General features: G+C 42.4%; 1 protein-coding gene across 1 annotated transcript in view; it reads left to right on the forward strand.

Annotated features, from left to right (window-relative positions):
* Nucleotides 1-2,670: 2,670 nt before the first annotated feature.
* IL12RB1 (interleukin 12 receptor subunit beta 1) overlaps nucleotides 2,671-16,482 on the forward strand; it is a 403,260-nt gene continuing 389,448 nt past the window's right edge. Inside the window, exon 1 of the mRNA XM_040417823.1 lies at nucleotides 2,671-2,872. Coding sequence (XP_040273757.1) covers nucleotides 2,767-2,872 — 106 coding nt within the window. The 5' untranslated portion in view covers nucleotides 2,671-2,766. The remainder of the gene's footprint in view (nucleotides 2,873-16,482) is intronic.

The following is a 16,482-nucleotide window of genomic DNA, read 5'->3' on the forward strand; positions in this document are numbered from 1 at the left end:
AACTGCTGGCAAATTCTTAGTTAATCTGTTACATTACTGATACAGTTACTGTACACTATGGCCAAAAGACAGTTACCTGGGCCCTCTAAAGGAACTGGTAGTGGCCAAAATGTTACTGTAGCCAATACAAGTAGCAGCAGAAGAAAGGATGGTGGTAACAGCAGCTGCAGGAACAGGCCGGAGTTGCCACCGTCATCCAGCCATTGTGTTTGGACCAACAATTCAGCTATACTGGAATGGTTGACTCTCACTCTTCAGCATCATCTCAAGTGACAACAGATACACACAGCCAGGATTCAGTGAGTCCTCAGAAACCACGCTTAGTTGGCATGGCACAGGAATTGTCTCTGTGCCCTCACCTGTCCTGAACCTGCCTCTTGCTTTTGCTGCTCCTTCTACTATCCAAGTATAGTATGCTACTGGCTCTGCTCTGTGTTTGAGCAAGGATGAACTCTGTGAGGACAGTCAACAGTTACATGCCAGCACAGACTTGGAGGAGAGGTCCACTGCAGACTCCTCTCAGCGTGCAAATACTGATGACAGTTGGGTGGGAACACATGTTGCAAGAGGTCAGGGATGTGCGCAAGAGACAGGTGAGAGTGACACAAGTGACAACCAAACAGATGTAGATGATGATGTAGCCAATAAGGATGAGCGAATCAAACTTTGTTCCAATACTGTACGGAGTAGGAGCTCCGTACAGTATTAGAATGTATTGTCTCCGATGAGCCGAAGTTATTGCTTTGTGAAGTCATGCGAGATTTCGGGTAATAACTTCAGAAATTAATTTGTACTGTAAAAAACCATTTCCCGAACTAGGGTTCGGTTCCAAGGTACCACTTGGACAAACCGATGAAACCATCATTGGTTTGTAAAATTAGTTTTGAATACCTTGAGGGGTGTAGTTTCTAGAATGGGGTCATTTTTGGGTGGTTTTTATTATGTAAGCCTCACAAAGTGACTTCAAATCTGAACTGGTCCCTAAAAAAATGGGTTTTTGAAAATTTCTGAAAATTTTCAAAATTTGCTTCTAAACTTCTAAACCTTGTAACGTCCCCAAAAATAAAATGGCATACCTAAAATGATCCAAACATGAAGTAGACATATGGGGAATGTAAAGTAATAACTATTTTTGGAGGTATTACTATGTATTATTGAAGTAGAGAAATTTAAAGTTGGAAATTTGCTAATTTTTCCCAAATTTTGGTAAATTTGGTATTTTTTTATAAATAAAAATGCATTTTTTTTACTCCATTTTACCAGTGTCACGAAGTACAATATGTGACGAAAAAACTATCTCAGAATGGCCTGGATAAGTAAAAGCGGTTTAAAGTCCTCACACTTAGGCTACTTTTACACTAGCGTTAGGAGCGTATCCGTCTGATGTTTCATCAGACGGATCCGCTCCTATAATGCAGACGTTCGCATCCGTTCAGAACGGATCCGTCTGCATTAAAACTTAGAAAATTTTCTAAGTATGAAAGTAGCCTGAGCTGATCCGTTCAAACTTTACATTGTAAGTCAATGGGGAACGGATCCGCTTGAAGATTGAGCCATATGGTGTCATCTTCAAGCAGATCCGTCCCCATTGACTTACATTGTAAGTCTGGACGGATCCGCAAGCAGCGTTCAGGTGTCCGCTCACTGAGCGGAGCGGAGGCTGAGCGCTGGCAGGCGGATGCATTCTCAGTGGATCCGCCTCCATAGAGAATGCATCAGGGCCGGGCGGCTGCGTTCAGGACCGCTCGTGAGCCCCTTCAAACGGAGCTCACGAGCGGACACCTGAACGCAGGTGTGAAAGTAGCCTTAAAGTGACACTGGTTAGATTTGCAAAAAACGGCCTGGTCCTTAAGGTGAAATATGGCAGTGTCCTTAAGGGGTTAAAGTGACACTGGTCAGATTTTCAAAAAATTGCCTGGTCCTTAAGGTGAAATAAGGCTGTGTCCTTAAGGGGTTAAGGCTAGTTTCACACTAGCGCTATTAGTTCCGCCAGGCTGTTTCTGGATGTTACTGCAATGCCCTCCGGCCCCATTGACTACAGTGGGATCTAAAATATTTGCCGGGTAGGGGCCGGATCTCTTAGTCAATGGGCCATTGCGGTAACATTGGCAGATGGCCCAGAGAACTCCAGTAGGCTGTTCCCTGACTAAACAGCCTGCCGACACTAATAACGTTCATGTGAAAGAAGCCTAAAATGGAGGGCCCAGGGAATTTTTTATTATATACTATGCATTAATCATTGTGAAGTTTGTATTGTGAACCAGAAACTCGCTTTAAGGAATTTCCCTCCTTAGTACAAATATGACGGTGACACAAATGATTTTACATCTATAGCTATGTGCTATAGATGAAGCAGCATTCATTTAGCCTGCATTTTTACCTGAAAGGATCATGACTCATGTTTCAACCACAAGAGGAGGAAAATCTATCTTATGATACAATCAGGTGTATGACGTAGTGACTGAAGCCACATTTCTTTCACATCCCTCTTTGGATAATTGAAGCATCCCACAGTTTGAAAGGGCCAACAGTCTTTGTGTTCCTGCCTCATGCGTGGCCTGGCTGTGGTTTTGAGTATGTCACAGCTGCTCTAAATACACCTCCTCGCTCTGCAGAAGCATCTTATTACAAACCACAGCTGTAAACTACTTTAAGTCGGCTGTTGTTTCATCACCTACATTCTCCGCTCATGATTTCAGAACATGACAAATATAACTGCAGTAAAGACACATTAGAATTAGCGAAGTAATTATAGCATCGAAGAGGATGAAGTGGATGAATTTGCTGTTTACGCGTGCTGGTACCAGAAGCGGGATTCATATATCATGTGGGATGCTCTTACTAAATTATTTAGTTGCGGGACAGCAGACAGGTAAGCTTATGTAGAGACACAGCAACTAAATGTATCCTACGTTTCTGCTTTGAGCACTTGAAAAGCATAGTTATTGTCAGTCTGGGTATTGTAGTTGTGATTGAGATATTGTGCGTAATATTGCTTTTAAAGGGGTATTTTGGCATTTCGCTAGGATATGCTATCAATGTCTAATAGGTGCTATTCCCACTTCCTATCTCCAAAACAAGGTTTTGCTATGAATAGAGAACATACCGTGCATGTGCTGCTTTCTTCATTCACTGCAGTATTCTGGCTATTTTCAGAAGTTCTATAGCAATGACTGGAGAAAGCAGCACATGTGGCATGCCCTCCATTCACAGAGGAGCCTTGTTTTTGTTAACTTCAGGTTATTGGAGCCAATACATTATAATACTGTATGGAGCGTCGCTTCAGAAGTCGATTCGCTCATCCCTAGCTCTGACCTGTTTGGTGCTCACAGGTTGAGGCCATCCCTGGATAGCATCAACCTTGTTGACCTGGGGTTTAATTATGCCTCGCCCGATCACATACCCCAAGTAGCGCGTCTCCTCCATCCCGACAACACACTTTTTGGTGTTTGTGGTCAGGCCAGCTGCCCTTAGAGAGTTCACTACGGCCTGTACTTTGGCTAAGTAACTCTCCCAGTCATAGCTGAAGATGATGATATCATCCAGATATGCAGATATGCTGAGGCGTATCTCCTGTGAGGCTTCAGCACTATTTACATTAAACGTTCACACAACATAGTGAAAAAGACCCTCAGGAGTAAGGCTACTTTCTCACTTGCGCTCAGAGAGGATCCATCTGCTGTCTGCACAGACGGATCCGCTCCTATAATGCAGACGTTTGGATCCGTTCAGAACAGATCCGTCTGCATTATAGTTTAGAAAAAATTCTAAGTCTGAAAGTTGTTCAGACGGATCCGTCCAGACTTTACATTGAAAGTCAATGGGGGACGGATCCGTTTGAAAATTGAGCCATATTGTGTCAACTTCAAACGGATCCGTCCAGACTTACAATGTAAGTCAATGGGGACGGATCCGTTTGGGGGGAGCCACTCGATCTTTGATTTCCCCGCCACAGAGTCCAGAACATGGTGAAATCCCGTCCCAAAATGAGGTCATGGGGCAAGTTCATGACGATCCCTACCTTATGTCGTCTCTCTCCACATGGGGTCTGGATGCCGACAACCGTGGTAGGATAATCTTTTAAGTCCCCATGAATACATAGGACCCCGATTGTGCGGCCTGTGACAAACCCTGGGTCTATGTGGGTGCCATTAACTAGAGTCTCCCGACTTCCAACAGAGCCACCACCTGGCACCCTGCCATGGTCACCCGGCAGAGGTGGCGCTCATCATCCGAGTCTGGGGTGCCAGCCAAGTAAACCGGGGCCGCAGAAAGAGACACCTTCCAGGCAGAGTTTCAGTCCATAGACTCAGGGTTGTGGGGACAATTGGCCGTGATATGGCCAGGCAGGATCAACAGGTGGGAGCATCCCCCCTCCTCCCCTGGGGTATCACCCTAATATGGGTAGTTGCCCCGGCCCGGGAACTTGTGGCAACCATGGGCCCTCAGGCCTTGGGGTTGACCTGGGATTGAGGGCCTTTCTTCACGAGATTTGGGGTAGCCCAGTACCTCTCCACTATCCCCATCAGAGCATTGGCGTCAACTGGGTCCCCATGTATTTGACTTAGCAAACTGTATGTCTCTTAAAGGGAGACTGTCACCTGTTTTTCACCAATATAACTAAGAACACTGCCCCATAGAAGATTGCATACACATCCCAAACACATACCTATGTGCACTTTGTGTATTCCATGTTGTATTGTGTATTCTGCACTTAATACCCTTTGGTATTTTGCAGAAGTACCCAGCTTTTCTTGATGTTGAAATGAATAAACTTTATTTTTATTTTTTTCTATGAAGGAACACAGGACTTTTCATGGGGTGTCTTGTAACTAGGGGATGGACACAAGGGCTGTCATTGTGTCTGTAACGTCCACCTTGTCCTACATTCTCCCCTCTAGGTCATCTAAATCCACCCCTTCCGGTCAGACGGTGCAATCCTCTTTCAGTCAGTCTATTCTCATCTGTTCATGAGGACAGATCTCTGATGTTATGAGAACATTTACCTTTGTTACAGTCCAAATATAACATCAAACATAGAAACAAACAAATCTGACAATATAGGCATGAACACATGAAGGGCCCATAAGAAATTTTTTATTGAATTCAATAACATAAAATGTAGAGCTCAATGAAAAATGTTGCTACCAATAAAAAACAAAAATCTCCCAAGAAAAAATTCAAATTCCTAATGTGCATTATCAAAACAAACATTGCACTCCACTTTCTTGTTTCATATACATTCACATTTTCATTTATTCATTTCTTGCTGCAGCATCATTTATTCATACCCACAAATAGCTCATAACCACACCTTTAGGGCTCATTCACATGACAGTCAACTTGAATGGGTCCATGATCTGTCCGCACCGCAAAAAAAACATGTTTTTTTTTGCAGTGCGGAGGCATGGAAAGAAACCCCAAGGAAGAACTCTGTAGTTCTTTCACGGGGTTCCATGCCTCCATTCCGCACTGATCTTCCAGATTGCAGACCCACTCAACTGAATAAGTCCGCATCTGTGATGCGGGGTGCACACAGCCAGTGCCCACATATTGCGGACCCAATGTTTACAGGCCACAATACGGGCACGGCTGGGTAACGGCCGTGCGCATGAGCCCTTATACTTGAAGCACAGACTGCACACACAGCTCTGCTAAGCATCTATCAGTCTCCACTTCAACACAACTGCAACTTAAAGCTTCATTCAGTCACATTCCACTGAATGATTTATGACTTTCATCTGCACAGCTTTCCTGGAAACAGATACACACACCACACTGAGAATTGCTGATAATCTCTGTTGCTGTTCTGCCATTCTTTCCAACCCGTTTTGGTCTTCAACTGTAATCAATAAAAATGTCATAACAAGACAGCATAAAAGTTATAATCATACAATAATTTGCCACACGGGCTTAATCAATGGTGGTGCGCATATGATAATTTTCCTTTAAGGCTGGGTTCCCACATTACAATTAGCTGCTTGGGAAAGAAGAAAGAAAACTTTTATTATTATCCTAAGTAATCTTCACTTTTCTGTCTTGTAAAAAGTTATTGCATCACGTACTAAACACATGCTAGACTCTATTTGTCTTACTGCTCTGTCTGATACTTCATACCCCCTCCAATACAAACCAGTCACTTTTAGATCCTTCTTGACAAAGCAATCAGAATCCAAAATCCCTTATCTAAAGAATGTATATGACTTAGCAAACTGTATGTCTCTTAAAGGGAGTCTGTCACCTGTTTTTCACCAATATAACTAAGAGCACTGACCCACAGAAGATTGCATACACATCCCAATTCCCAAACATACCTGTGTGCACTTTGTGTCTGTATTCCATGTCCAGGAAAAGCACTTTGATTCTGCTGGAAAACAGCTCCTAAGTGCCCAGCTCTGCTGCTGCAAGTGCCCAAAGCAAACCAGACTGAAGAGGGGAGGATTGCTTTAGTTGCTCATATCTTGGGATTGGTAGCCACTAGAAATATAAACCTGACCTTGTTTAAAAGCTGGCATTCCAACCTTTAAAGAATCATAGCATTATATCCACTATATCAAAAGACATAGCCGTTAGAAATCGAGTCAGGAGTGAAAGCTGTTTTTACTTTCACTTTCAGCTGGGCACTTGGGAGCTGTTTTCTAGCAGAATAAAAGTGCTTTTCCTGGACATGGAATAAAGACACAAAGTGCACAAAGGTATGCCAGGAATGTGTCTGCAATCTTCTGTGGTACAGTGCTCTTAGATATATTGGTGAAAAAGAGGTGACAGACTCCCTTTAACAAGTCTTCCCTGTTAAGGCTGGGGGATGGGATCAGCCCACACGCAGCCTTCAGCCCCCCTTTCCTGACTCTTATCTCTCAAGAATTCATCCAACTTTCCTGAGACTTCAGACTAGAAGGTGGATGGATGGGGCCATAAAATAACACTATCTGTATGAGTCTATATCCCTTAACAGTCCAGACACACCAACCTTTGTTTAAAGTTAGGGTATTCTTCAAGGACACATTTCTTCTGTAACCTTATTCAACTTTCTACATTTACTAAACAATACTTAATTTTTCTGATCAACATATCTTCTCACCCTCTAGAAACCAGAACTATTTCAACAGAGATATTTTCCGAACACCTTCATCTTCATATTCTTAGTGGTAGCTACAGATCTATTGGCATACACTAGGTACAATACTTATATTTGTTATGAACAAACAAATCTAATCTCTAATGCTATAGCATTAGGGTACCGAAATTTCGGAACATTTAAAATAAGTGCCATTCTGATCCTTGTACACACTTATGCGCATTCTCTCTTGCAGTGCCATAAATTAACATCTTGACACTGCTCTGTTTTCTAACTCATCAGAACTCCCCTCAACATCACAGGAGCTCTGATGTCCACAGTCTGCAAGCTCTTACTTCACAGAGTCTTTTTATTCATATCGGCTTAGTTCTAAAACTTTCAAAAGAACATTGCTAGATTCTACCAAGATTACTACAGCTCCACTCATAGCTCGTAGCAGATTTGCACAACACTTGGAACTCTAATAGTCCACCCACAGATTATTATTTCATGCAAATGCCCGTGTTCCCATTTGGAGCGGTGGGTCCAAACTACCCTCTCTCTCTGTAACACCCAATCAACGATAAGCATCACTAGCCTAAATATGCAACATGCAATATGGGGTAGCACTCTGGTTGCCATGTCGTAGCACATGGACGACACCCCAAGGTGTCCAAGAAATAGGGCAAATCAATACTTACATCCTACCTAGAATGAAGTCTTCAACGGAGTGCCAATTAATTGTTAGTGCAGACCACAGTTATTCCCATCAACCCCTCCTCCAGTGTGCATTACACATGTCTCTGAGATCATTAAGGAATGTTTTCTTATCAGTATAATCGGGGATGGGTATTATATTACAAGGCATATCATTACACAGAATGGTAATAATAAAAAGGAACATAATTAACCACCTCAGCTCCCCTAGCTTAAACACCTTTAACCCCTTAAGGACTCAGCCCTATTTCACCTTAAGGACTTGGCCATTTTTTGCAAATCTGACCAGTGTCACTTTAAGTGCTGATAACTTTAAAACGCTTTGACTTATCCAGGCCGTTATGAGATTGTTTTTTCATCACATATTGTACTTCATGACACTGCTAAAATTGGGTCAAAAAAGTTAATTTTTTTGCATAAAAAAATACCATATTTTCAGTTTCTTTACTTCTGTAATACATAGTAATACCCCCAAAAATTGTGATGACTTTACATTCCCCATATGTCTACTTCATGTTTGTAGCCTTTTGGGAATGATATTTTATTTTTTGGGGATGTTACAAGGCTTAGAAGTTTAGAAGCAAATCTTGAAATTTTTTCAGAAATTTACAAAAACCCAATTTTTAGGGACCACTACAGGTCTGAAGTCACTTTGCGAGGCTTACATAATAGAAACCGAACAAAAATGACCCCATTCTATAAACTACACCCCTCAAGGTATTCAAAACTGATTTTACAAACTTCGCTAACCCTTTAGGTGTTGCACAAGAGTTATTGGCAAATGGGGATGAAATTTGAGAATTTCATTTTTTTGCCTAATTTTCCATTTTAACCCATTTTTTCCACTAACAAAGCAAGGGTTAACAGCCAAACAAGACTATCTTTATTGCCCTGACTCTGCCGTTTACATAAACACCCCATATGTGGCCGTAAACTACTGTACGGGCACACAGTAGGGCGTAGAGGGAAAGGTGCGCCGTATGGTTTTTGGAAGCCAGATTTTGCTGGACTGTTTTTTTGACACCATGTCCCATTTGAAGCCCCCCTGATGCACCCCTAGAGTAGAAACTCCATAAAAGTGACCCCATCTAAGAAACTGCACCCCTCAAGGTATTCAAAAGTGATTTTACAAACTTTGTTAACCCTTTAGGTGTTGCACAAGATTTAATGGAAAATAGAGATACAATTTCAAAATTTCACATTTTTGGCAGATTTTCCATTTTTATATTTTTTTTCCAGTTACAAAGCAAGGGTTAACAGCCAAACAAAACTCATTATTTATGGCCCTGATTCTGTAGTTTACAGAAACACCTCATATGTGGTCGTAAACCGCTGTACGGGCACACGGCAGGGCACAGAAGGAAAGGAATGCCATACGGTTTTTGGAAGGCAGATTTTGCTGAACTGTTTTTTTTGACACCATGTCCCATTTGAAGCCCCCCTGATGCACCCCTAGAGTAGAAACTTCCAAAAAATGACCCCATTTTAGAAACTACGGGATAGGGTGGCAGTTTTGTTGGTACTAGTTTAGGGTACATATGATTTTTGGTTGCTCTATATTACACTTTTTTGTGCGGCAAGGTAACAAGAAATAGATTTTTTGGCACTTTTTTTTTTTGTTATTTACAACATTCATCTGACAGGTTAGATCATGTGGTAATTTTATAGAGCAGGTTGTCACGGACGTGGCGATACCTAATATGTATGCAATTTTTTTATTTATGTAAGTTTTACACAATGATTTCATTTAAAAAAAAAAATAATGTTTTAGTGTCTCGATAGTCTAAGAGCCATAGTTTTTTCAGTTTTTGGGCGATTATCTTAACCACCCCAGGACCGCCGTACGCAGGATTGCGTCTTTGCGGCGGTCCTGTTGTTCTGGGTGGACGCGCCGGTGCGTCCTCTCGCGAGACGCGAGATTTCCTGTGAACGCGCGCACACAGGCGCGCGCGTTCACAGGATCGGAAGGTAAGGGAGTGGATCTCCAGCCTGCCAGCGGCGATCGTTCGCTGGCAGGTTGGAGATGTGATTTTTTTAACCCCTAACAGGTATATTAGACGCTGTTTTGATAACAGCGTCTAATATACCTGCTACCTGGTCCTCTGGTGGTCCCCTTTGTTTGGATCGACCACCAGAGGACACAGGTAGCTCAGTAATATGTTGCACCAAGCACCACTACACTACACCCCCCCCCCTGTCACTTATTAACCCCTTATTCACCCTTGATCACCCCTGATCACCCCATATAGACTCCCTGATCACCCCCCTGTCATTTATTACCCCCTGTCATTGATCACCCCCCTGTAAAGCTCCATTCAGATGTCCGCATGATTTTTACAGATCCACTTATAGACTGATCGGATCCGTAAAAATCATACGGACGTCTGAATGCAGCCTTACAGGGGAGTGATCAATGACTGTGGTGATCACCCCATATAGACTCCCTGATCACCCCCCTGTCATTGATTACCCCCCTGTCATTGATTACCCCCCTGTAAAGCTCCATTCAGATGTCCGCATGATTTTTACGGATGCACTGATAGATGGATCCGATCCGCAAAACGCATACGGACGTCTGAATGAAGCCTTACAGGGGCATGATCAATGACTGTGGTGATCACCCCCCTGTCATTGATTACCCCCCTGTAAAGCTCCATTCAGATGTCCGCATGATTTTTACGGATGCACTGATAGATGGATCGGATCCGCAAAACGCATCCGGACGTCTGAATGAAGCCTTACAGGGGCATGATCAATGACTGTGGTTATCACCCCATATAGACTCCCTGATCACCCCCCTGTCATTGATTACACCCCTGTCATTGATCAACCCCCTGTAAAGCTCCATTCAGATGTCCGCATGATTTTTACGGATGCACTGATAGATGGATCCGATCCGCAAAACGCATCCGGACGTCTGAATGAAGCCTTACAGGGGCATGATCAATGACTGTGGTTATCACCCCATATAGACTCCCTGATCCCCCCTCTGTCATTGATTACACCCCTGTCATTGATCAACCCCCTGTAAAGCTCCATTCAGATGTCCGCATGATTTTTACGGATGCACTGATAGATGGATCAGATCCGCAAAACGCATCCGGACGTCTGAATGAAGCCTTACAGGGGCGTGATCAATGACTGTGGTTATCACCCCATATAGACTCCCTGATCACCCCCCTGTCATTGATTACACCCCTGTCATTGATCAACCCCCTGAAAAGCTCCATTCAGATGTCCGCATGATTTTTACGGATGCACTGATAGATGGATCCGATCCGCAAAACGCATCCGGACGTCTGAATGAAGCCTTACAGGGGCATGATCAATGACTGTGGTGATCACCCCATATAGACTCCCTGATCACCCCCCTGTCATTGATTACACCCCTGTCATTGATCAACCCCCTGTAAAGCTCCATTCAGATGTCCGCATGATTTTTACGGATGCACTGATAGATGGATCAGATCCGCAAAACGCATCCGGACGTCTGAATGAAGCCTTACAGGGGCGTGATCAATGACTGTGGTTATCACCCCATATAGACTCCCTGATCACCCCCCCTGTCATTGATCACCCCCCCTGTCATTGATCACCCCCCCTGTCATTGATCACCCCCCCTGTCATTGATCACCCTCTGTAAGACATTTTTTTGGCCCAAGTTAGCGGAATTTTTTTTTTTTTTCTTACAAAGTCTCATATTCCACTAACTTGTGTCAAAAAATAAAATCTCACATGAACTCACCATACCCCTCACGGAAACCAAATGCGTAAAATTTTTTAGACATTTATATTCCAGACTTCTTCTCACGCTTTAGGGCCCCTAGAATGCCAGGGCAGTATAAATACCCCACATGTGACCCCATTTCGGAAAGAAGACACCCCCAGGTATTCCGTGAGGGGCATATTGAGTCCATGAAAGATTGAAATTTTTGTCCTAAGTTAGCGGAACGGGAGACTTTGTGAGAAAAAAATTAAAAATATCAATTTCCGCTAACTTGTGCCAAAAAAAAAAAAATTCTATGAACTCGCCATGCCTCTCATTGAATACCTTGGGGTGTCTTCTTTCCAAAATGGGGTCACATGTGGGGTATTTATACTGCCCTGGCATTCTAGGGGCCCCAAAGCGTGAGAAGAAGTCTGGTATCCAAATGTCTAAAAATGCCCTCCTAAAAGGAATTTGGGCACCTTTGCGCATCTAGGCTGCAAAAAAGTGTCACACATCTGGTATCTCCGTATTCAGGAGAAGTTGGGGAATGTGTTTTGGGGTGTCATTTTACATATACCCATGCTGGGTGAGAGAAATATCTTGGTCAAATGCCAACTTTGTATAAAAAAATGGGAAAAGTTGTCTTTTGCCAAGATATTTCTCTCACCCAGCATGGGTATATGTAAAATGACACCCCAAAACACATTCCCCAACTTCTCCTGAATACGGCGATACCACATGTGTGACACTTTTTTGCAGCCTAGGTGGGCAAAGGGGCCCATATTCCAAAGAGCACCTTTAGGATTTCACAGGTCATTTACCTACTTACCACACATTAGGGCCCCTGGAAAATGCCAGGGCAGTATAACTACCCAACAAGTGACCCCATTTTGGAAAGAAGACACCCCAAGGTATTCCGTGAGGGGCATGGCGAGTTCCTAGAATTTTTTATTTTTTGTCACAAGTTAGTGGAAAATGATGATTTTTTTTTTTTCATACAAAGTCTCATATTCCACTAACTTGTGACAAAAAATAAAAACTTCCATGAACTCACTATGCCCATCAGCGAATACCTTGGGGTCTCTTCTTTCCAAAATGGGGTCACTTGTGGGGTAGTTATACTGCCTTGGCATTCTAGGGGCCCAAATGTGTGGTAAGGAGTTTGAAATCAAATTCTGTAAAAAATGACCTGTGAAATCCGAAAGGTGCTCTTTGGAATATGGGCCCCTTTGCCCACCTAGGCTGCAAAAAAGTGTCACACATCTGGTATCTCCGTACTCAGGAGAAGGTGGGGAATGTGTTTTGGGGTGTCATTTTACATATACCCCTGCTGGGTGAGAGAAATATCTTGGCAAAAGACAACTTTTCCCATTTTTTTTATACAAAGTTGGCATTTGATTAAGATATTTATCTCACCCAGCATGGGTATATGTAAAATGACACCCCAAAACACATTCCCCAACTTCTCCTGAGTACGGAGATACCAGATGTGTGACACTTTTTTGCAGCCTAGGTGGGCAAAGGGGCCCATATTCCAAAGAGCACCTTTCGGATTTCACATGTCATTTTTTACAGAATTTGATTTCAAACTCCTTACCACACATTTGGGCCCCTAGAATGCCAGGGCAGTATAACTACCCCACAAGTGACCCCATTTTGGAAAGAAGAGACCCCAAGGTATTCGCTGATGGGCATAGTGAGTTCATGGAAGTTTTTATTTTTTGTCACAAGTTAGTGAAATATGAGACTTTGTATGAAAAAAAAAAAAAAAAATCATCATTTCCCACTAACTTGTGACAAAAACTAAAAAATTCTAGGAACTTGCCATGCCCCTCACGGAATACCTTGGGGTGTCTTCTTTCCAAAATGGGGTCACTTGTGGGGTAGTTATACTGCCCTGGCATTCTAGGGGCCCAAATGTGTGGTAAGGAGTTTGAAATCAAATTCTGTAAAAAATGACCTGTGAAATCCGAAAGGTGCTCTTTGGAATATGGGCCCCTTTGCCCACCTAGGCTGCAAAAAAGTGTCACACATCTGGTATCTCCGTACTCAGGAGAAGGTGGGGAATGTGTTTTGGGGTGTCATTTTACATATACCCCTGCTGGGTGAGAGAAATATCTTGGCAAAAGACAACTTTTCCCATTTTTTTATACAAAGTTGGCATTTGACCAAGATATTTATCTCACCCAGCATGGGTATATGTAAAATGACACCCCAAAACACATTCCCCAACTTCTCCTAAGTACGGAGATACCAGATGTGTGACACTTTTTTACAGCCTAGGTGGGCAAAGGGGCCCATATTCCAAAGAGCACCTTTCGGATTTCACATGTCATTTTTTACAGAATTTGATTTCAAACTCCTTACCACACATTTGGGCCCCTAGAATGCCAGGGCAGTATAACTACCCCACAAGTGACCCCATTTTGGAAAGAAGAGACCCCAAGGTATTCGCTGATGGGCATAGTGAGTTCATGGAAGTTTTTATTTTTTGTCACAAGTTAGTGAAATATGAGACTTTGTATGAAAAAATAAATAAAATAAAATCATCATTTCCCACTAACTTGTGACAAAAACTAAAAAATTCTAGGAACTTGCCATGCCCCTCACGGAATACCTTGGGGTGTCTTCTTTCCAAAATGGGGTCACTTGTGGGGTAGTTATACTGCCCTGGCATTCTAGGGGCCCAAATGTGTGGTAAGGAGTTTGAAATCAAATTCTGTAAAAAATGACCTGTGAAATCCGAAAGGTGCTCTTTGGAATATGGGCCCCTTTGCCCACCTAGGCTGCAAAAAAATGTCACACATCTGGTATTGCCGTACTCAGAAGAAGGTGGGGAATGTGTTTTGGGGTGTCATTTTACATATACCCATGCTGGGTGAGAGAAATATCTTGGCAAAAGACAACTTTTCCCATTTTTTTATACAAAGTTGGCATTTGACCAAGATATTTATCTCACCCAGCATGGGTATATGTAAAAAGACACCCCAAAACACATTCCCCACCTTCTCCTGAGTACGGAGATACCAGATGTGTGACACTTTTTTGCAGCCAAGGTGGTCAAAGGGGCCCATATTCCAAAGAGCACCTTTCGGATTTCACAGGTCATTTTTTACAGAATTTGATTTCAAACTCCTTACCACACATTTGGGCCCCTAGAATGCCAGGGCAGTATAACTACCCCACAAGTGACCCCATTTTGGAAAGAAGAGACCCCAAGGTATTTCGTGATGGGCATAGTGAGTTCATAGAAGTTTTTATTTTTTGTCACAAGTTAGTGGAATATGAGACTTTGTAAGAAAAAAAATCATCATTTTCCACTAACTTGTGACAATAAATAAAAAGTTCTATGAACTCACTATGCCCATCAGCGAATACCTTAGGGTGTGTACTTTCCGAAATGGGGTCATTTGTGGGGTGTTTGTACTGTCTGGGCATTGTAGAACCTCAGGAAACATGACAGGTGCTCAGAAAGTCAGAGCTGCTTCAAAAAGCGGAAATTCACATTTTTGTACCATAGTTTGTAAACGCTATAACTTTTACCCAAACCATTTTTTTTTTACCCAAACATTTTTTTTTTATCAAAGACATGTAGAACAATAAAATTAGAGCAAAATTTATATATGGATGTCGTTTTTTTTGCAAAATTTTACAACTGAAAGTAAAAAATGTCATTTTTTTGCAAAAAAATCGTTAAATTTCGATTAATAACAAAAAAAGTAAAAATGTCAGCAGCAATGAAATACCACCAAATGAAAGCTCTATTAGTGAGAAGAAAAGGAGGTAAAATTCATTTGGGTGGTAAGTTGCATGACCGAGCAATAAACGGTGAAAGTAGTGTAGGTCAGAAGTGTAAAAAGTGGCCTGGTCTTTCAGGGTGTTTAAGCACTGGGGGCTGAGGTGGTTAAGTAGGGTCTCATTTTTTGCGGGATGAGATGACGGTTTGATTGGCACTATTTTGGGGTGCATATGACTTTTTGATCGCTTGCTATTACACTTTTTGTGACGTAAGATGACAAAAAATGGCTTTTTTTACACCGTTTTTATTTTAATTTTTTTACGGTGGTCACCTGAGGGGTTAGGTCATGTGATATTTTTATAGAGACGGTCGATATGGACGCGTCTATACCTAATATGTATATATTTTTTTTATTTATTTAAGTTTTACACAATGATTTCATTTTTGAAACAAAAAAAATAATAATGTTTTAGTGTTTCCATAGTCTAAGAGCCATAGTTTTTTCAGTTTTTGGGCGATTATCTTGGGTAGGGTATGATTTTTGCGGGATGAGATGACGGTTTGATTGGTACTATTTTGGCGTACATGCAGCTTTTTTGATCATTTTTGTTACCTTTTTTGGGAAGTAAGGTGGGCAAAATTAAAATTTTCTCATAGTTTCTATTTTTTCATTTTTATGGCGTTCACCGTGCGGGGAAAGTAACATGACCGTTTTATAGATCAGGTCGTTACGGACGCGGCGATACCTAATAAGTGTAGTGTATTTTATTTTTTTAATTTTTATTCAGTGATAAATGTGTTTTTTTTTAATCTTAACTTTTTTCACTTTTTTAAAAAAAAAATTGACCCAGACCCACTTGGTTCTTGAAGATCCAGTGGGTCTGATGTCTGTATAATACAGTACAGTACACTATATAGGGTGCTGTACTGTATTTTACTTACACTTTGTCTGAACAGATCTATGCCTTTAGCAGAACTTCGCAGACGGGTAAGGGTAAGGACGGGGCTGTCGGGGGGGCTGTCTGGGGCTCTCTCCCTCTCCCATCGGGGGGCTGCAAAGGCACAGCAGCCCCCCGATTGGAGAGGGAGGGTGCTCCCTGAGCTGTTAACCTTTTCCATACAGCGGTCCGTACGCATTTTAAAGTTTGATCCCCGCGGTCAGAATCGGCTAAAAGCGCAGCAAACCGCAGGTCTGAATTGACCTGCGGTTTGCTGCGATAGCCGATACGGGGGGGTCACATGACCCCCCCCGGCGTTGTG

This window comes from Bufo bufo, chromosome 2, assembly GCF_905171765.1.
Source record: "Bufo bufo chromosome 2, aBufBuf1.1, whole genome shotgun sequence".
In the NCBI taxonomy this organism is placed as follows: Eukaryota; Metazoa; Chordata; class Amphibia; order Anura; family Bufonidae; genus Bufo; species Bufo bufo.